This window comes from Capra hircus, chromosome 10 (genome assembly GCF_001704415.2).
Source record: "Capra hircus breed San Clemente chromosome 10, ASM170441v1, whole genome shotgun sequence".
Taxonomy (NCBI): domain Eukaryota; kingdom Metazoa; phylum Chordata; class Mammalia; order Artiodactyla; family Bovidae; genus Capra; species Capra hircus.
In genome coordinates this window covers 94322766-94345868 of record NC_030817.1, presented here as the reverse complement: position 1 = coordinate 94345868, position 23103 = coordinate 94322766, and the positions used below count along the sequence as shown (strand labels likewise).

Sequence of the window (23103 nt, the reverse complement as noted above, 5' to 3'; positions counted from 1 at the left end):
CTCCAGAGAAGACTCTAGCAACCTCCTCCTCTGAGAATGAAAGTTTATTAGCTAGTGTTTTGTGAATCAAGTTGGGAATAGGAATGGGATGGGTTAGAGGGAGGTCTCAATATTTTATCAGCATACTTCCTTTAATCTCCCTTTATTCACTGATTCCTTGCTTTCGTTTTTTTTCTAGTGCACATTCCCCCACTTTCCAACCCAGAAAACACTATTTTATCCACTCTAAAAGAACAATTCACCATCTTTAGTCAGGTGAGGGGTGGGTCAATTATCCAACTGCACAAAGTTGTGTGAGAAAAATCTGAGGATGTGATTGTTTCTTAAGCTCACATTTGACTCATCTTGCTTATTTAAACTTCCACTCTCATTTCAAGAGGTATCTGGTACTACTGAAGTATTACATGATTGTGACGTAAATCAAGTTCACAGCACTCCCAACTCATAGCTTCGGAGCTGGATTTCTCAGATCTGCAAGCTCACTTGGCCCTTGTCCACGTTTCCAACTTCTAAACCTCTGTCTTATATTGCCTCCTTGGGGCTTCCCTAATGGCTCAGATGGTAAAGAATCTGCTAACAAAGTGGGAGACCTGGGTTTGATCCCTGAATAGGAAAGATGTCCTAGAGAAGGGAATGGTGACCCACTCCAGTATTCTTGTCTGGAGAGTTCCATGGACAGAGGCTACAGTCCATGGGACTGCAAAAGGTCAGACACGACTGAGTGACTAACATATACATTATCTCCTTACCCTTCTCCCTTTCGGGATTAAAACTCTTTTATAACTCTATTACAAAACTAAAGAGCCTCTTGATGAAGGTGAAAGAGGAGAGTAAAAAAGCTGGCTTAAAACTCAATAGTCAGAATACGAAGATCATGGCATGAGGTCCCATCACTTCATGGCAAATAGATGGGGAAACAATGGAAACAGTGACAGACTCTATTTTGGGGGGGCTCCAAAATTACTGCAGATGGTGACTGCAGCCATGAAATTAAAAGACGTTTAGTCCTTGGAACAAAAGCTATGACAAGCCTAGACAGCATATTATAAAGCAAAGACATCACTTTGCTGACAAAGGTCCATCTAGTCAAAGCTATAGTTTTTCCAGTAGTCATTTTTGGATGTAAGAGTTGGACCATAAAGAAAGCTGAGTGTCAAAGAACTGATGCTTTTGAACTGTGGTGTTAGAGAAGACTCCTAAGAGTCCCTTGGATTGCAAGGTGATCAAACCAGTCAATCCTAAAGGAAATCAACCCTGAATGTTCATTGGAAGGACTGATACTGAAGCTGAAACACCAATACTTTGGCAAACTGATGCCAAAAGCTGACTCACTTGAAAAGACCCCGATGCTGGGAAAGATAGCAGGCAGGAGGAGAAGATGGTGACAGAGGACAAGATGGCTGGATGGCATCATCGACTCAGCGGACACAGTTTGAGCAAGCTCTGGGAGATGGTGAAGGACAGGGAAGCCTGGTGCTGCGGCCTATGGAGTTGTAGAGTTGGACACGACTGAGAGACTGAACAACAACGATTCCTTTCATGGGCAAAGAGATACAGTACATGCATCTTTACCTAGAAGAACTTCCTAATTTTAAAAGCCAAATGAAACCTCTTTCATAACAGGAGAAAACCTCACTTCATGAAATTGGGTTTGTATATAAGTTTTCAAGAATTATTACCCAATCCAGTCTCCTTCCCTCAAGACACCATCCTTTAGAGATCACCTGAATTTCTGGATGAGTGTCAACTGGTCATGATGTCTTAGTTTCTTGTACTCTCATAATCAATTTATAATGATCTTTTTCTTTCTTAAGTGATAAATCCTCATTTTTTAAAAGATGAAAATATAGGAAAGCATATTTTTAGAAGTAATTTTTGGATAATATATATTCTCTAACTTAGGGACTAAGAACATATCTCATTCTTTTTATCAGCTATGTTTCCTTCCTTAAATGAAGAAAGGACAGAGATTAAGTCTACACAGCAATCACTCCAAGGAAGAAGCTCAAGAGTAATGTCAATTTCCCTAGTGAAATCACTATATGATGAGTTGTTAGCTTGTAATTTTCAATCTAAAGCTTTGTAATTTTAATTAAATGGCTGTGTGCCACTGAAGACCAAACTAAAAATCTTGAAATTAAGCAAAATATACATACAAATAGGTTCTAAATTTAAGTTATTTTCTAATGACAGTTACAAAATCAGTCTGTTAGTTTGGCAGAAAATATTACCAAATACATACCTGAAATTATGATATATGGAATATATAAAGAACTTTCATAACTCAACAGCAAGAAGGCAAACAGAAATGAGATTTGAAAAGATGTATTACCAAAGAGATACAAATAACAAGCAGATGAAAAGACGTACAACATGATTAGTCATTAGGAAAATGCAAACGGAAGCCACAATGAGATATCACTATACAACTACTAGAATAGTTAGGATAAAAAAATCAACCAAATTAAAAAAAAAAAAGGCAATGAAAAAAATGTGAGCAACTGTAATTCTAATACATTGTTGGTAGAAACATAAAATGGTACTGCCACTTTGGAACACAGCTTGGCAGTTTCTTATAAAGTTAAACATTCTCTTACCATAGGACCCAGCAATCTTATTCCTGCTGCTGCTAAGTCGCTTCAGTCGTGTCCGACTCTGTGCAACCCCATAAACAGCAGCCCACCAGGTTTCCCCGTCCCTGGGATTCTCCAGGCAAGAACACTGGAATGGGTTGCCATTTCCTTCTCTAATGCATGAAAGTGAAAAGTGAAAGTGAAGTTGCTCAGTTGTGTCCGGGACTCCTAGCGACCCCATGGACCACAGCCTACCAGGCTCCTCCGTCCATGGGATTTTCCAGGCAAGAGTACTGGAGTGGGGTGCTACTGCCTTCTCCGAATCTCATTCTTAGGACCCAGCAATTCCCATTCCAAACCCAAAAGAAATAAAACATTATATTTACACCAAGACCTGTACTTGAATTATTAGCAGCTTACTTATGGTAGCCCCAAATTGGAAGCATAGATCAAGTGGGGAGTGGATAAACAAACAGTGGCATACGTACACTGTGGAACGGTACTCAGTAATAAACAGGAGTAAATTAAGGATACACAGAACATGGATGACTCTCCAAAAGCATTACACTAAATGAAAAGTCAGACACAAAGAGTTGCATACTGTATGATTTCATTTTATATAATAATCTGGAAAAGGTAAAACTATAATAACAGTGGTTGCCAGAGATTGGGGATGGAAAGATAACTAATCACAATGAGGGCAGGCGAGAACTTTTTGGGATGATGAAAATTCTCTATGCTCTGTCGTAATGCTCACATGACTATATACATTTGTGAAAACTGTAACTGTACACTTAAAAGGGTGATTTTTTACCGAGCATAAATTATACCTAAATAAATATGGTTTTTAAAAAGGCAAAATATGCCTTAACACACATACACACACACAGTAAGCAGTAGAACAAAGAGCAAAAGTGATCAGAAGATGCAGAAAGCGTGAAAAGAGCAGGCTGTTCAGCATAATACATGTATGTACATCTTTTATGCTGTATTGGTTTTGCCATACACCAACATGAATCTGCCACAGGTGTACATGTGTTCCCTATACTGAAACCCCCCTCCCACCTCCCTCCCATACCATCTCTCTGGGTCATCCCAGTGCACCAGCCCCAAGCATCCTGTATCCTGCATTGAACCTAGACTGGTGATTCGTTTCCTATATGATATTATACATGTTTCAGTGCCATTCTCCCAAATCATCCCACCCTCTCCCTCTCCCACAGAGTCCAAAAGACTGTTCTATACATCTGTCTCTTTTGCTGTCTCGCATACAGGGTTATCATTGCCATCTTTCTAAATTCCATATATATGTGTTAGTATACTGTATTGGTGTTTTTCTTTCTGGCTTACTTCACTCTGTATAATTGGCTCCAGTTTCATCCACCTCATTAGAACTGATTCAAACATATTCTTTTTAACGGCTGAGTAATATTCCATTGTGTATATGTACCACAGCTTTCTTATCCATTCATCTGCTGATGGACATCTAGGGTGCTTCCATGTCCTGGCTATTATCAACAGTGCTGCGATGAACATTGGGGTACACGTGTCTCTTTCAATTCTGGTTTCCTCGGTGTGTATGCCCAGCAGTGGGATTGCTGGGTCATAAGGCAGTTCTATTTCCAGTTGTTTAAGGAATCTCCACACTGTTCTCCATAGTGGCTGTACTAGTTTGCATTCCCACCAACAGTGTAAGAGGGTTCCCTTTTCTCCACACCCTCTCCAGCATTTTGTAGACTTTTGGATCGCAGTCATTCTAACTGGTGTGAAATGGTACCTCATTGTGGATTTGATTTGCATTTCTCTGATAATAAGTGATTTTGAGCATCTTTTCATGTGTTTGTTAGCCATCTGGATGTCTTCTCTGGAGAAATGTCTATTTAGTTCTTGGGCCCATTTTTTGATTGGGTCGTTTATTTTTCTGGAATTGAGCTGCATGAGTTGCTATATATTTTTGAGATTAGTTGTTTGTCAGTTGCTTCATTTGCTATTATTTATACACACACATATAATTTCTTTTAAGTTGTGAAACAGAACTACTTGGTGCAAGGAAACTGCTTATAGGAAAAGCATGAGAACTGTTCAAATATGGCATATCACATACTTCAACTTTAATAAGTCACTTGCATCTTCGTCTTTGTCTCCCTTTAACGAAAGTCTTTGCCAGCTTCTCCCTTCTTCTTTCAAAACTGCAGGCTTTATTTCTAATACAAGCATATCACAAAATAAACTTAAAGAAATCTGACTGCCTCTTATGTTGCCAAGAACAAACGTACAAGTATCTTATGTTATTTTGTTTAATATACATAATCATTCCATCCTTTCACCACTTAAGAAAGCTGAAGCTCAGAGAAGTTTAGTAATCATCTGAAAGTACCTTTAGCCATAAGAAACAGCCAAGATCTAAATCTGGGTTTGACCTGAAAGCCCATGAATGATATATTTTTTAAGTTTTTATTTTGTATTGGGATATAGCTGATTAACAATGTTGTGATAGTTTGAGGTGAACAGCAAAGGGACTCAGCATACATATACATGTATCCATTCTCCCCCAAACTCCCTTCCCATCCAGGCTGCCACATAACATTGAGGAGAATTCCTTGTGCTCTACAATCGGTCCTTGTTGGTTATCCATTTTAAATAAAGCACTATATACACGTCCATCCCAACCTCCCTATCTCTCCTCTATCCTCCCCCTACCCTGCCCTCAGCAATCATAAACTCCATAAGCTCCTTCTCTAAATCTGTGAATCTGTGAGTTTGCTTCTGTTTCGTAAGTAAGCTCATTCGTATCATTTCTTTTCAGACTCTGCGTGTAAGGAAGGTCATATGATATTTCCCATTCTCTGACTTACTTCACTCAGTTTAATGCTCTCTAGGTCCATTCATATTGCTGCAAATAGCACTGTCTCATTCTTTTTTAATGGCTGAGTAATATTCCACCACATCTGTATGTACCACATTTGCTTTATCTATTCCTCTGTTGATGGACATTCAGGTTGCTTTCATGTCTTGAGTATACTGCTGCAATGAACACCGTATCCTTTTGGATCATGCTCTTCTCTAGATATATGTCCAGGAGTGGGACTACAGGGTCATATGGCAGCTCTATATTTAGTGTTTAAAGGAACACTCATACTGTTCTCCATAGTGGCTGTACCAACTGACATTCCCACCAAAAGTGTAGGATGGTTCCCTTCTCTCCACTCAGTCTCTAGCATTTATTGTTTGTGAATTTTTTTCTGGCTGGTGTGAGGTGATATCTCATTGTAGCTTTGATTTGCATTTCTCTAATAATTAGTTATGTTGAACATCTTTTCATGTGCCTATTGGCTATCTATATGTTTTCTTTGGAGCAATGTCTAATTAGTCTTCTTGAATGTGTTGTTTCTGTTGAGCATCACAAGCTGTTTATAAATTTTGGAGACTAATCCCTTATCAGTCACATCATTTGCAAATATTTTCTCCCAATCTGTGTGCTGTCCTTTCATTTTGTTTACTGTTTTCTTTGCTGTGCCAAAGCTTTTGAGTTTAAGTAGGTCCCATTTCAGAGAAGGAAATGGCAACCCAGTCTTGCCTGGAAAATCCCATGGATGGAGAAGCCTGGTAGGCTGTGGTCCATGGGGTCACCAAGAGTCGGACACGACTGAGCGACTTCACTTTCACGTTTCACTTTCATGCTTTGGAGAAGGAAATGGCAACCCACTCCAGTGTTCTTGCCTGGAGAATCCCAGGGACGGGGGAGCCTGGTGGGCTGCTGTCTATGGGGTCGCACAGAGTCGGACATGACTGAAGCAACTTAGCAGCAGCAGCAGGTTTGTTTATTTTTATTTCCATTATTCTGGGAAATGGATGGAAAAATATATTGCTGAGATTTATGTCAGAGTTTTTCCCTCTGTTTTCTTCTAGGAGTTTAGTAGTGTCTGGTCTCACATTTAGGTCTTTAATCCATCTTGAGCTTCAAAAAGAATAAAATACTTAGGAATAAACCTATCTAAAGAGACAAAACACCTGTACCCCAAAAACTGTTAAGATGCTGATGAAAGAAACTGAAGATGACATAAACAGATGGAAAGAGACACCATGTTTGTGGACTGGAAGAATCAATATTGTCAAAATGACTATACTACCCAAGGCAATCAATAGATTCAATGTAATCTCTATCAAATTACAAATAGCATTTTTCACAGAACTAAAACAACAACAACAAAATCTCAAAATCTGTATGGAGACACAAACAATCCCAAATAACCAAAGCAATCTCAGGAAAGAAAAACAGAGCTAAAGGAATCAGGCTCCCTGACTTCAGACCCTACTACAAAGCTACAGCATTAATGATACCTTAAGCATTTCAGAAATGAGGACAAAATGCTAAATAAAAAATACTATATATGTATAGCATTGAGAATTAAAGCCATTATAACTTTTAATGGAGTATAAACTGTAAAACTTAATATGCTGTATGCCTGCAAGCAATATATTGTAAATCAACTACACTTTTTTAAAAAGAAAAAATACCAAACAAAAACTTGTATCAGATCTTGAGAGAAGATCTTAAAAGATCTTGAGAGAAACTAAAAAAGAAGCTTGTTGCTAATTATTTCAAGCAGGCAAATCTGGGAAATTTTGTGTATTCCTTGTTTTAAGGAAACCTGAATGCTAAAATACGAACTGTATTTATTAGAGATTTAACAGAAGACAGTAACAGCAAATCACACATTTTTGTCCTTTTCACTTTATTTAGAAAAAAAATTAGTAAAATTTACATATAAGAAGCATATATCTCAAACAGACCTTCTTAGGATTAAAACAGAAAAAAACCCCTTTTCATCTTAATAAGATGCTTTAAACAGTTGTTTTATAAACATTTAACAGTCATGTTCCTATAAGTATTCTACAAAATACAGTGCATTGTATATGCATTTTTCCTAAGCTCAGTGATAAAATAACACCAGGTGGGAATGAGGAGACTTGAGTTCTAATTTTAACTCTTGATAGTTTGTGTTATGGGTTACATTGCATACCCCCACATTTATATGCTAAAGCGTTAGCCTGAAACATGTCAGAAAGTGGATTTATTTGAAAATAGGGTGACTGGAGATGTAATTAGTTAGGATGAGGTCACACTGGAGTAAAATAGGCCTCAAATTTAACTAGTGTCCTCATAAAAGGGGGCAATCTGGACACAGTTACATGCACAGGGAGAATGCCATGTAAACATGAATGCAGAGATGGGGATGATGCATTATCAGCCAAGAAATGCCAAAGACTGTCAGCACACCATCAAAAGCAGCAGAAGGAACCAACCCTGACAACATCCTGGTCTGGACGTCTAGCCTCCAGAACTATGAGACAATAAATGTTATTTAATTCGGTAAAGTTGGAGGATACAAAATTAACATACAGAAATCAGATGCATTTCTACATACTAACAAAATATCAGAAAGAGAAATCAAGGAAGTAATCCAATCTACTGTCGTATGAAAAAGAATAAAGTGCATAGGAATAAACCTACCTAAGGAGGCAATGACTGAGCGACTGAACTGAACTGAAAGGAGGCAAAACACCTGCACTCAGAAAAGTATAAGACACTGATGAAAGAAATCAAAGATGATGGAAAGATATACCAAGTTCTTGGATCAGAAGAATCAATATTGTTGAAGTGGCCATATTACCCAAGGCAATCTATAGATTCAATGCAATTCTTATCATATTATCAATGGCATTTTTCACAGAACTGGAACAAAAAAATTCTTAAAATTTGTATGAAGATAGAAAAGACCCTGAATAGCCAAAACAATTTTGAAAAAGAAGAACAGATGTGGAGGAATGACACTCCCTGACTTTAGATTATACTACAAAGCTACAGTCATAAAAACAGGATGGCACAGACACAAAACCAGACAAACAGATCAATGGAATAGGATAGAGTCCAGAAGCAAACCCAGGCACTTATGGTCAATTAATCTACAACAAAGCAGCCAGGGTTCATACTAGAGTAAAAAAAATCTCTTCAATTAGTGGTGCTGGGAAAATTGGACAGCTGCATATACAACAATGAAATTGGAACTTTTTCTACAGCATGTACAAAAATAAACTCAAAATGGATCAAATGCCTAAATGTAAGACTGAATACTATAAAACTCCTAGAGGAAAACATAGGCAGAACACTCTTTGATATAAATGGCAGCAACATCTTCTTGGATCTATCTTCAAGAATAAAGAAAACAAAAGCAAAAATAAACAAATGGGCCCTAAGTAAATTTAAAAGCTTTTGCTCTGCAAAGCAAATCATAAACAAAACAAAAAGATAATCTATGGAATGAGAGAAAAATGTCTGCAAATGATGTGACCAATAAAGAGTTTAATTTCCAAAATATACAAACAGCTTATACAGGTCAATGTCAAAAAAACAAAAGCCAAAACAATAAAAAAACGGGCAGAAGACCTGAACAGATATTTTTCCAAAGAAGACATACAGGATGGCAAGAGGCATATGAAAAGATGTTCAACAACGCTAATTATTAGAGAAATGCAAATCAAAACTACACTAAGATATCTCCTCATACCAGTCAGAATGGCCATCATTAAAAAGTCTACAAATAACAAATGGCAGAGATGGTGTGGAAAAAAGGGAAACCTCCTACACTGTTGATGGGAAAATTGGTGCAACCACTATGGAAAACTGCACAGAGGTTCCTTAAAAAACTAAAAATAGAGTTGTGATGTGATCCAACAATTCCATTACTGCATGTATATATATCCAGAGAAAATGATAATTTGAAAACAGATATGCACTCCAATGTTCACAGCAATGCTATTTACAATAGCCAAGCCGTGGAAGCAACCTAAATATCTGCCAACAGATGAAATGACGACGAAGATGTGGATGTATACACACACACACACACACACACACACACACACACACACACACACACACACACACACACACACACACACACACACACACACGGAATATTACTTAGCCATTATAGAGAAGAATGAAATATTGCCATTTACAGCAACATAGATGGAACTAGAGATTATCTATTAACTGAAGTAAATCAGACAGGGAAACACAAATATATATATATATATATACCATATCACTTATATATGGAATCTTAAAAAATGATATAAATGAATTTACAAAACAGACACAGACTCACAGCTATAGAAAACAAACTTATTTACCAAAAGGTAAAGGGCATGAGGGAGGGATAAATTAGGAGCTGCAAGAGGAAGGAGACGTATGTATACCTATGGCTGATTCATGGTGATGTATGGCAGAAATCAGCCCAGTACTGTAAAGCAATTATCCTTCAACTATAAATAAGTAAATTTAAAAAAAAAATTAGGAGTTAGGAATAGCAGAGACAAACTACTATATATAAAATAGATAAACAACGGGAACCCAGGGAACTAGACATCTTGTAATAACCTATAATGGAAAAGAATCTAAACATATATATTTAAAATTTTTTTAATTAAAAAAATTTTTTAAAAGATACCCAGTTTGTGGTTCTTTATTAATGCATTTTCTAATTATATAATTTTGGATATGCTATTTCAAAACTCTGGGCTCTACATTTCAAATGGTATCTTTTAAAATATTTGTTTTCTTCTAAAACCTCTCACCAAATATTGTAAATATTTCTCAGTATATCTAAATATTAGAGTTACATTATTTGAGTTATACTCAAATAAAGTTGAAGATAATATTTCCAAATGAACAACTAAACAGATACTATTAGAGTCTAAAGACAAAAACCTTAGCAGTATAAGGTTCTAATTTGTTTAGATATTCACTGGCAAATGCTCCTCAAATGAGGAGAATTATCAACCAGTATCTATCTAGTGCTTTTTCTGGTTGATACACCTTCCTCTCCTTCCTTGAGTTCTTAACAACACAGTTTAACAGAGCAAAATTGCACATTTTATAAAAGGCCAACTTCTTGGATTTCTTACTAATATGTAGTTCCTCATATGATGATCAGTTATGGCCCTCTTCACAACTGGTGATATCCAATTTGCTGAATATCAACTTAAATTATTATTGTCTACTTTAAAATCCCACATAAAAATTTTAAAAATTAAGAACAAATTTTTTTTCTTCCAGTTTTACTGAGAGATAGTTAATTCAAAGACTGTTTAGATCCAACTACTCTTTATTTGGCACTTTAAAATTTTTTTGTTTAATGATCATCTTCAATTTTGACTACTTCCTCCCCTTCCTGTTGGCTTCTTTGATTTTGCCAGGATCTTTCATCTCCTCCCTTAAAACCCTTACTTACCTAAGAGCTATTTGGCTTACTTTTTTTTCCCCCAATGTAGCAATAAAGGTTTTCATTACCTTTGTTTTCTGTCCAAAAATATTAGAACACTAAATTGGTGTACAAATTTCACTGTTATGTGTGTGTGTGTGTGCTCAGTCGTGTCTGACTCTTGGTGACCCCATGGACGGACTACAGTCCGTCAAGGTACTCTGTCCATGGGGTTTTCCAGGCAAGAATACTGGAGCAGGTTGTCATTTCCTACTCCAGGGGATCTTCCCGACCCAGGGGTTGAACCTGTGTTTCCTTCATCTCCTACACTGGCAGACGGATCCTTTACCAACCACTTGGGAAGCCCCGAATTGGACTGTGAAGAAGGCAGAGCACCGAAGAACTGATGCTTTTCAACTGTGGTATTGGAGAAGACTCTTGAGAGTCCCTTGGACTGCAAGGAGATCCAACCAGTCCATTCTGAAGGAGATCAGCCCTGGGATTTCTTTGGAAACAATGATGCTGAAGCTGAAACTCCTGTACTTTGGCCACCTCATGTGAAGAGTTGACTCATTGGAAAAGACTCTGATGCTGGGAGGGATTGGGGGCAGAAGAAGGGGACGACAGAGGATGAGATGGCTGGATGGCATCACTGACTCGATGGACATGAGTCTGAGTGAACTCTGGGAATTGGTGGACAGGGAGGCCTGGTGTGCTGTGATTCATGGGGTTGCAAAGAGTCGGAGATGACTGAGCAACTGAACTGAACCTATAATAATAATAGAAAACCCATTCGCTTAAAGAAGTTTTAGATCGTAGGTATACAAAGTCAGATACCTAAGGTGAGACTGGGGCTACAGATAGAGCTTAGACAAACCAATTCTTTTCGTTTTTTTTGACCAGGTCTTCGTTGTTGCCTGCCAGATGTTTAGTTGTGATGTGCAAACTCTAAGTTGTGGCGTGTGGGATCCAGTTACCTGACCAGGGATTGGACCTGAGCCCCCTGCATTAGGAGTGCAGAGTCTTAGCGCCTGGACCACCAAGGAAGTCCCCAAACCAACTCTGAAGACATTACTATTTCCATCATTCCAAAAATCTGTGCTCCCTAATTCCTGAAACATTGTCTAATCTCAAATAACTACGAACAAACCACTTCTCTTATTTTCACAAAACAACCATTAGCAGTTTAAAGAACTGATGAAAGAAGTGCTAGCAATGTAATTTTTAAATACGACACAAAAAGAAGGAACAGGCAAACCAAGTGAACAAAAAAGAGTCCAGAAACTACCTCAAATACACATGGTAATGTAATATACAATAAAGATGACATTTCAAGTCAGTGGGGAAAAGGCGAATTTTTCAATTAATGGTATTTGACTATATGTTAGCCATTTGAAAAAAACTTAAAAGTCCCCACAGCACTCCCTTTACTAAAGTAACTCTCACAGAAATCAAATTCAAGTATGAAATTGTAGTTGAAAATATTACTATGAGTTATAGTCTTTATGGGCTGCCCCAGTGGCTCAGTGGCAAAGAATCCACCTACCAATGCAGGAGATGCAGGTTCCATCCCTGAGTAGGGAAGATTCCCTCAAGAAGAAAATAGCAACCCACTCCAGTATTCTTGCCTGAGAAATCCCATGGACAGAGGAACCTGGCAGGCTGCAGTCCACGGGTCACAGTCAGGCATGACTGACCAGCTCAACAATAATAACAACAAATAGTTTTTGAGGGGGAAACACCTATCTAAACACAATACAGTAGCCATAAAGGAAGAAGTAAAAAAAAAGGACACAAAATGTTTAATTTCTGTTAGGCTTAAAAAAAGACTATAAAAGAAGAAGAAAGCGACAAATGACAACCTGAGGGGGGAACATTTACAATAAATACAACAAACTGCCAAACATGATACAAAGAGCTTTTACAAATCAGTAACTGAAAAAGATATGAACAAGCGATGAGAAGAAGAAAAACTAAGAGTTCTAAACATAACTCACCCTCTTGAATAAAGAAGTGCAATCTAATATGAGACACAATTTTTATCAAGCAGTTTGACAAATATTTAACATTTGCCAAAACCCAACTTTCTCAATACTTGAAGGTATGGGGAAATACAGACACTCATACACTATCAGTAGGAATGAAAAATGGTACTTTGAAAGGGCATTTGACAGTAAAGTATAAACAAATTTAAAAATATTACATATGTTTGTTTCAAGAGTGCTTACAGTAAAACAAAGTTAAACATGACCTAAATGTCCAAGAACAGGGAAACAGCAAATAAATATGTTATCCACATAATTCAACAAAGTGTAGTAAATGTCCAAGACACAGGAAATGAAAACAAGGTATAGAATAACAGGTTTAGTATGATGCTATCTGTGTAAATGAAAAATGAAGGATAAAAACAAATAAATGCTTATACAGACATGATACTATCTGGAAGAACAGACCAAAAATTTAACTTTGGTTATTTCTTGAGTACAGGACTAAGAGTAAAGAGAAGCATTTACTTTGCAAATCTTTTCATGGTATGGTTTATATTTTTTTCACCATAGGTATTTTATTTAAAAACAGAACTTAAAAATTAATAAGTTTAAATACTCCATAAATGTTGCTTTTGATTGATGAAATACAACTAATAATACAACTAACATTCACTGAACATCTACTATACGGCAAGTTTTGTAGCAGGGACTGAGTCTTAAGGAAATAACTACTAAACTACAATAACTGAAAAATTCAACTTACCACACACATTTATTCAAGATACACATACATCATTTCCCACAAAGTGACAGAGCACTGTTTTTCTTATTAACTTACCCCCAATCCCTCACATTAAGAATTATTTCCAGGTAACAAATTCTCCCAAGAAATACATAGTTCCTTGAGAGTATTTCACTCAATTTATTATCACAGAGTTAAAGAACATGATTCAAATAAAGACTAACTTCATTGTTAAACTAAAATAAGAAAACAATGAATTAGGTTCTATGGGAAAAGGTGGGCTCCAGTGTTATGTTCACTAACAAATAATAAATACGTTACTGAATTACAGTACAGTCACAACTCTTCAAGTCCAGACTTCGTCATATATGAACACTGCAATTTCCTAAGGATGTCATGTGTGTGAATTCAAACATATTTATTATATTATTTGCCTTCGAAGATGAATTGATGCAGGTGATAGCCCACATTTAAGGAAAGCAAAGATAACTATTTAACAGAGGTTAGTATTGTATTTTAAAAATTTAACTCAAATACATAGTTTATTTGTCAACTTCATTCTGAGAAGCTCACTGAATTCAGTTATATTTTGTAATTTCCTTGAAATATTACGTAACAGTGAACCTGGGAACCCACAGAGTAGAACAAAGTTGAAGGAGTTCAGGAACGTAAACACTTCTGCTTCCCCCGCCACCTGTTTAGCTATGCATGGGTGCTCAGGCACTTCAGTCGTGTCCAACTCTTAGCAACCCCAAAGACTGCAGCCCACCAGGCTCCTCCATCCATGGGATTCTCCAGGCATGAACACTGGAGTGGGTTGCCATGCCTCCTCCAGGGGATCTTCCTGACCCACGGATCTAACAGGAGTCTCTTATGTCTCTGCATTGGCTGGAGGGTTCTTTACCACTAGTGCCACCTGGGAAGCCCTGCTTAACTACAGTGAAGATTAACTACCACTCAGATTCTGCTGCTTTATTGATTTTTTTTTCTTTTAACCTTCTGTACTACCACCTAGCCCAGTGAATACTTCCACTAGGTTCTTCTAAAGTTTTCAAATCATTTTGGTTTCCTACTCATTTATTTGATTATGAACTGCAATGAAAATTCTGTAAGCAACTACAGATCTAAAAACAATAGAAATCTACAAAGAATTAACACATTGCCTTTTCCTAAGTAGATGCAATGTAAATATTTATTAAAACTTTTTCTTTTTCCCAAATAAGCCAGGCACTATTACCACAATCCATAATTCAAGACAACATAACTAAATTTAACTCCACAGAAATTAGCATGGTACTCTAGGAATAGTACTTCTTAGGAAGATATAAAACCTCATTCGTCTCTTTCCATCTATCACCGATCAATAATCTGTTTTCAAAGAGTCAAACAAGCACTGTAACTAACAAGCATCTAACAATACGCAAAAGAAGGAAAAAGGGAAGAACCAAAGAAAGACATTTCAAGATTATAAAGTATATTTCTATCCCTGATTCATTCTTTCCTCAAGCATGAGCAGTGATCCATCTCAGGAGAAATAAAACTCTAAAATGCTAAACTAGATACAATTTCAAAAGTTCATTATAATGAACCACATACCAGTCAAACACTGAGTTTTTACGTTCAACCTATTTCTTTAAAATTGTCTTTAAGAATGGAGAGTAGTAGTTTCATTCTGAACATTTCCAAATAACTCCTCCATAAATTTTTCCAACTCAATATTCAACTAAGTATTTGTTTTCAAATTGTGAACACTTAAGGGCAGAATGTATGAAAAATGATGGAAAAATAAGACATGATTTTCCTGAAATGTGTACCATAAACATGTTAAGTCATTTAGATATGAACACATATCCAAAGCATACCATATGCTTTTTATAAACAATATAAATTCTCTCATAAAGTGAATTCTCTTTGGATGTATCAGTGAAATCTAACTGTTTTAAGATACTCATTCTTAGATTTTAACTACAACAGCTTCCTTAACTGACTTCCACTTAACTAATCTGCCTTATTGTTACTGTTTTGGTTAAGTCTGTGTCTGACTCTTCTGTGACCCTGTGGGCTGTAGCTCACCAGGCTCCTCTATCCAAGGGATTCTCCAGGCAAGAATACTGAAGTGGGTTGCCTTTTCCTTCTCCAGGGGACCTTCCTGACCCAAGGATCAAATTCACATCTCCAGCACTGCGGGTAGATTCTCTACTCTGAGCTACTAGGGAAACTCTCCCAACCTGCCTTAGATAACACGTTTTTAACCTTTATTAAACATGCCATGAATGGTAACCACTCTCAACTAGTATGCTATTTTTAGTACATTCAGGTAGTTTTGACCTACTAGTTGAGTTACATGTTTAACAATTCAGTTGGTTGTTCCTAAACCCGTTTATATCAGTTTACTCGCTGTAGTCCTTACATAACTTAAACATTATGTAAGTCTATGGAACACAAAAGCAAAGAGTTATTTCTATGTAAATGAAGTTGAATGCAAGCTGAGTAGAATGACTCAATAAAGGTGAGTCACTCTTTTAAAAGGTATTAAATTAGATAAAGGTGAGACATCTGTAAAATATTAGGGAAAAACACTGAAAGTCAAGAAGAGGAACCTATATTTAGGGTTTTTCAAAAGTATCTTTAAGGCTTTATTCCACTTTAGAGAATTAAAACTGGAAATTGCAAACCATGCATTATGGATGTACTACTTTAAACAAAAACTTCTCTCAACCATGATCTTCAAAGAGATTGTTAGCTCTACATCAGAAAGTCGATTAAGCGAATTTAGCGAATTTAGACTTATGGTCTATTACATTTTAGGTCAAAATTTCAAAATGTTACAATATGTATCTTTTTACTTTCCTCGTTTAACTTTTTCAATAACTCACTAAGTTACTGCCCCAACCTATCAGAGACAAAGCCATCTAACATGTTTTTCTGAAGCCCTTGTTTAAGGGCTTATCGTAACCAACTAGATAAATCCTACATGTCTAAATAAAATAACTGGAGAAGGAAATAGCAACCCACAGAATCCCATGGACAGAGGAAACCGGCAGGATACAGTCCATAGGGTTACAGAGTCAGACACAACTGAGCATGCACGCACACATATAACATAATAGTATGTAGTGATATACTCTAAAATAATTCTACAGAAAAAACTATCAGACTATGCTTCACAAGGGCAAGGATCTTAATCTATTCTTTTCATAGACATAAGCCCCAAGAATAGAGTTCCTAGTGTATAGCTGATGCTCAATCAACATTTGTTGAATGAAGAACAGGAACTCACCGTGATGACAGCCTTGCTAAGACAGATGGATCCTCGGCAGCCATACTCTGTCTCATCTTCAGATTTGTAGTAACTCAGAGTATTATTTTTCAAAACTACCCAGCGATCCTGCCACCCATGAATATAGTTTGTCCACTGGAGGAAAAGAAAACAAAAAATTAAGTCAATATTTTAGAAATCCAAACAATCTTAAACAGCGGTCAATCTAAGACCAAAATGTGAAAAGTTCTAACTATAAACAGTTAAAAAAAAAAAAGGCTAAGATTTTCCACATTATATATGATTTTCCATAATTTCTTCAAAATTATAGATAAAATAGACAATAAATAAAACATAATATTTGAAAAATAAAAACTGAAGCACATTTCAGTTAAAAATTCTGCTTTTTTTTTGGTGTGCTTTCATCCTCCCCTCCTCACCACCTTCAAGACTTAAATTGTTTCTATCCCTGTCTTACTTGACATATTCAACAGCAAAGTAAGTTTGGCTACACAGTCTCTCACTTCCCTTCTGCATGAAGCATTCTAAAATAGAAGCCAATCATGGTCAGGACTCTATTTTTGTTGTTAAGTTATTCCTATATGAAAATTACGATGTTTATGACTACATTAAAGTAAAAATACAGATCATCTCTTTAGTAAACCTGTATCAACTTTACTTTTACCTCCATAGCACTCTTTAAAGATCTATTTTTCAAACTCAAGGGTAAAATACAAACATAAAATTGGTTTCCAAAAACATGCTTGGACTATCTGTTCCTAGTGCCTATAAATGGTTTGTGCTGCTAAAGTTTTGCTGCTGCACAGTGAAGATCAAAATCAACAAACCTGCAAAGGCAGAAATGTAACCTCTATGGGAACTGTTGATATTGTGTATTTTTACGTCCTGGGGTTTTAAGCAGACAATGCAAAATCTGCCAAAAACTAACTCTAAATGGATTGTTAAAATATACTGCATTGGCTCAGAGACATCTTTTCTTTTCTGTTTCCTAATTCAACAGGTTTGAGATTGTTTGGCTCTTAACATCTTCTAAACGCCACCATTACAAGCCCACCCTGAGAACTTATCCACGCAGGAAAAGCGCCCTGAGATTTACCACCAAAGACAGCGACTTAAAATAATGACAAATAGACACAAAAATGAATTTACTTCTACCGTAGAGTGCACCCCACTACGTTCCTATTTCTTTGGCTATACTGCTACTTCCAGTCATTCAGACTCAAACCCAGCTCAGGATTCCGGTACTGCATGGACAGAGCAGTGGATACAACATCAGAGAGGCTCAAGTACTTTCCTAGCTGTGTGACAAGTTCTGACAAATTATTTAACTTCATCCTATTAAACCCTTAAATCTGACTCTTATCTTTTTTCAAGTAATCCAATCAAATTATCAGGGGCTTCCCTGGTGGCACAGATGGTTAAGAATCAGCCTGCAATGCAGGAGACCTGGGTTCAATCCCTAGGTCAGGAATATCCCCTGGAGAAAGGAATGGCTATCCACTCCAGTATTCTTGCCTGGAGAGTTCCATGGTCAGAGGAGCCTGGCGGGCTACAGGTCATGGGGTTGCAAAGAGTCGGACACGACTGACCAAATAATACTTCTGGGTTCCTGAGAAGGCTTAATAACCTAACCTCTGATATTTTCTGCTTTTAATTTCATAACTTACATAATCTTAATTATTAGGCATATTTTGCTTATTTATCTTACGTAGTAACCTCATTTAGTCTCTAGCTACAAAACTTACATGAACTGATTGCCTATAATGGAAATTGTTTAGACTGGTATACCATAATCTTACCTTATATTCAATTACTGCCTCTCAGTAAACTAGTAACTGTGTGACTATGGTCAAGTTACTTATCTTCTGTTTGTTTGTCACACTTTACCTCTTAAAGTTTTTTAAGATTAAGCAAGAACAGACTTAGAACATTGCCAAGCACCTAGTATTTTCTCAGCTGGAAGCAGAATTATGCACAGCTAATGAAGCTCTCTCTACAAGGGATTTCCCAAGCAAGAATACTGAAGTGGGTTGCCATGTCGTTTTCCAGGGGATCCAGGAATTGAAGCCAGGTCTCCTGCATTGCAGGCAGATTCTTTACTGGCTGAGCCATCAGGGTTCCCCAACAATGAAGCTTAGAATCCTTCAGAGAACCTCACAAGAACAGATCCCTTTCAAAGGGACAGACAAGACACAATTTTGTGCCCATATTTTTATATTATTCTCTTATAGAAAACCCAATAATTACATAAACTTCAGGCCCTATACCCAGAAAGTGTTAACTTGTATTCACAACCAGAAGGCAGACTTTTGCCTTTTCTCCTACCCTCATAACTTTTCCTCACTCTTCCCCATTCAATAGAGATAAGGCAATATACAGGCATGGTGGCTCAGACGGTAAAGCGTCTGCCCGCAATGCGGGAGACCTGGGTTCGATCCCTGGGTCGGGAAGATCCCCTGGAAAAGGAAATGGCAACCCCCTCCGGTACTCTTGCCTGGAAAAATCCATGGACAGAGGAGCCTTGTAAACTACAGTCCACAGGGTCACAAAGAGTCGGGCACGACTGAGCGATGTCACTTCACTTCACTTCATAACTTTTCCTCACTCTTCCCCATTCAACAGAGACAAGGCGATATACGGGCACTGCAAGAGAATTAAATAATCCTGCTTCCCATAGTCCAGCAAGCATAAATTCAGGAGAAAAAAAAAACACATTTATAATAAGGATCAGAAGCAAGTCACACATAAAATGCTATAGGAATGAATACCCTACTATATTCATAGGAGATAACACCCTTGAGGAAAGGAGTGCTGGGATGGTTGGTAAAATAAAAGTCTTCATAGAAAGAACAGTCGAGATGGACTCCAGAGATGGACAGAATTTCAGCCAATAGTTAGGTGTGTGAAGAAAACATTAGGTAAAGATAAGGTAATAATGTTGGAGAGAATTCAGAAGAAATTGGGTGAAATTTATCCAGGCTTAATTGCCCTCAAGTCCATCTAAGGCCTGAATCTTTTCCCATCCATAACCCAACTTGACATTTGTTACAACCACCTAGAATTACTGTGAAGCCAGTATTTTTGGAACTTAACGTGTCTAAGAAACAAGCCTCTAGAAAATATGTTCATATTAAAAAAACTCTGGGCTGCTATATTTCTCATACAAGTTTACTCTACCACCACCATTCCAAATTCACTCCATTTGTGGAGGAACAAAACAAGTTAGCATTAGGATTTAACTGCATTTCTAAACAGATGGAAAAGAACAGACACTGAGTTCTAACCTTTGTTTAAAATTACCAAGTGAATACAAAGATTCTAAATATATAGGTACTTGAAACTTAAAAACATACATTCAATATAAAACATTCTTGATGAAAAAGCTTCCAAGAAAACATAGTATCCATAAATTGCTAAATTTTAGGGAAATTTCCTCTTAGCTGTTAACAAGAATACCAAAACCTACATCCCTATTGATTCCAGGTACACAGCAACATGGAAGTTATTTGCCTACTAAAGAAGTGGTCAAACTCTACATCTCTATGCACTTAAATATCACGGAGATAAGTCTTCTGGTTTTTTTTTTTTTTTTGGTCATAAAGTATATACTTACTACACCACTCTGCATAAGTGATTCTCGGATACTCACACACAGCGCACACTCCACACTGGTGACTCCACCCCTCACTACAATCCTCCTACCCCACAAAAAGGGATAATCAATAGTTCAAAAGTACAGCTTGCTTTTGTAAAATACTTAACACACTACAATACTAATTTGATGAAATTATCGGAATCACTGAAAAGCAAAAAAGATTCATAACAGTCCAAAGGAAAATGTACGCCCACCACACATGTTCAATCCAGATTTCTAAATTACAAGAAACATCTAATCCAAAGAGACCCTGGGGAGTTTCACCTTACTGAAAACTTTTCACTGAAATTCCAATAATGATTACAGTATCAACACACACTGTAATTTTTCCACACACAAATAAAAGTTAACACGTGCAAGCCTTAGTTTTGACATACTCATGCTTTTCTAGGTCCTTTCTCAGCCTTCTGAAGACAATATAAAAGCCTAATATTAAACGATTACACAAACGATGTCCAAAAGCTTAGCCAAAGTCGGTATACTGGAAGCATGGTGATTTCTTAATAGGCAGTGGCTGCACATGATCTGGTATCTTATGACCAGCCTGTTGAAAGACTGGACCCTGCTCCCCTTCTCCAAGTTAACTGCCAGCTCCAGCCATTTCTTAAAGTTTAACAGAAAGAGAAAACGAAGTAAAAAAAGGCAATGTGGATCTTATCACAGCAAACACCTAAAAGAAAAAGAAAGAAAAGAAGGAAAGAAAACAAAACCTTAACAACAAACCCCAAACCACGTACTACCAACGGAAAAGATTACCTACCTTCCCTCTTAAAACCGGCCTCATCCATTTTCGTTAACTAGCTTTCAAATTCTACAAGTGACTATCTGCTTCGTAAAAATTTTGGAAAAAATGTTTTTAAAAACAATACAGGAAAAGTAAAATGCCTTTTCCTAATTCTGCCCCCTGTCTGCAAGAATACTTTACTAAATAACACTATTCTTGGACTAAATAAACGTCGGTTTCCATTCTGACATGTTTCAAGTTACTATGAATACTTCTTGTACCTACCACCTGCCGATTCAATAGCTCCCTCTGAATTGGGGTAAAGGGTGAAAGGAAAGTACAAAAAGTCCTCATTTAGATCTCTCACTACATCTAGCCTGGCATAGTTTCCCACCTCAGATTTCAGCACCAAGCCGAGTTGCTCCTGCTTCCTTCTCAAAAGCTGCGTCTATAAAAATCCCCCACCCCTGCTCTGCTCGGCATCTCTGGACGAACCTCTTTGGAGAGGTCTGATCTGCAGTTTTACTGTACTCGTTCCTTCGGATACTGCTGTTGCTCATCCCGAATTCCTATACCCAGGGCGGCTGCCGCCCAGGGGTCCTGAACCGCGGTGCGCATCCCGTTCCCAAACTGGATGGATCTCCGCGTTGGGACGCGCTTCCGCCAGTCCTAGGCCGCCGAGACCCAGGGTAGGCGAAGAAGACCGTCCCCTTCTGCCCCCACCCCCACCGCGGCCCCGGTCCGGGCACTTCTGCGGCAGGACTCGGCCCCACATCCCGGGCCCATTCCGCAGCCCCCGCCCCGGGACAATCCGTGTTCTCGCTGCCAGCCCCACCCCGTGCCTTCAGCTGCTCGCCTCGCGGCAGGTGAGTCCGGGCAGGGGGCCCCTCAGCCTCGCGGGCTGCTCACCTTGCTGAGGACTCCGCAGCGCTCCACCGGCGGCCCGGACTCCGTCTCCGGATCCTCCTCCGAGCCCGACGAGTTCCAGCTCTGGTTATCCGACATGGAGGCGCGACAGCCGAGCAGGAGACCGGCCCCCGCTCCCTGAGCTGCGCCGGTGGAGGCGCCCAGTCCCCGGGGTGAAGGGTCGGGGGATGGCGAAGGAAGGAGTGCCCGCTCCGGTGCAGGAGGGAGCGGGAGGAGGGACGGAGTCCGCCCGCCGCGCCGCCGCCGCCGCCGCCGCCGCGCCTGACACCGAGCGGACCGGGGAAGGAGGTCGAGGGGCGAAGGAAGCCTGCCCTTCCAGCCGTCAGCCGTCGCCGTCGCCGTGACCCCTGCGCTGCGCCCGGCGCCGCCGCCCAAATTTGGCCCCCTCGATGCCAACCTCGGGGGAGAGGAAAAGAGGAGGAAGACGGGAAGAGGGAAAACCCAGCTGCAGAGACCCAGGTCCACTCACACCTCCGCTAGGCCGCCATCTTCCTGCCTAGCCCACTATTTACCCTCCCCTCCCCTCTTCCCTCCCTTTCTTCCTCCCATTCTCCCCCTGCTCCCCGCCCCGTCCCCCTCCCAACGTCTGACGCGTCACGCCGAGGCTCGGAGTTCCCTCCCGCAACCTACCTCCGGCCCTCCCGGGTGACGCCGGGTAGCAAAGTAGGAGGAGCGGAGAAAGGAGAAGGCTGGATGGGGGCCCCGCTGTGCTGCATTCTGGGAAGGACGCTGCTCCGTGCGCCGCGCAGCCTCCTGGGAGTTGTAGTCGCGGTCCCGAGGCAACTGGTGAGTGATCCGCGCCGGGAAGGCTGGTCGCCTTGGGGACCGTCAGAGGGAGGGTGGGCTTCGTTTGATAGTTGCGTGACTCGTCCCCTGTGCTACGCTCCTATCTGTGTCTAGCGTGTTTATGACGAACCCGCCGGGCTTGTGGACCGGGACGTGAGACA

General features: G+C 39.0%; 2 protein-coding genes across 7 annotated transcripts in view; one reads left to right on the top strand and one right to left on the bottom strand.

The window, feature by feature from the left end:
• The window catches only part of COL4A3BP (collagen type IV alpha 3 binding protein), a 140891-nt gene extending 118019 nt beyond the window's left edge, over positions 1-22872 (bottom strand). The window contains exons 1-3 of one of the 3 annotated variants that reach the window (XM_018053702.1): positions 22787-22872; positions 22139-22541; positions 16851-16985 (exon numbers count right to left, since the gene is read on the bottom strand). In XM_018053702.1, the coding sequence (XP_017909191.1) occupies positions 16851-16985; positions 22139-22541; positions 22787-22872 (624 nt within the window). Of the gene's footprint in view, positions 1-16850; positions 16986-22138; positions 22665-22786 lie in introns of those variants that run through there. The other 2 variants (XM_018053700.1, XM_018053701.1) reach the window with 2 other exon arrangements.
• The window catches only part of POLK (DNA polymerase kappa), an 83026-nt gene continuing 82744 nt past the window's right edge, over positions 22822-23103 (top strand). For all 4 annotated transcript variants that reach the window (XM_005685056.3, XM_013966702.2, XM_018053699.1 and 1 more), the window contains exon 1: positions 22822-22942. In XM_005685056.3, the coding sequence (XP_005685113.2) occupies positions 22850-22942 (93 nt within the window). In that variant the 5' untranslated portion in view covers positions 22822-22849. The remainder of the gene's footprint in view (positions 22943-23103) is intronic.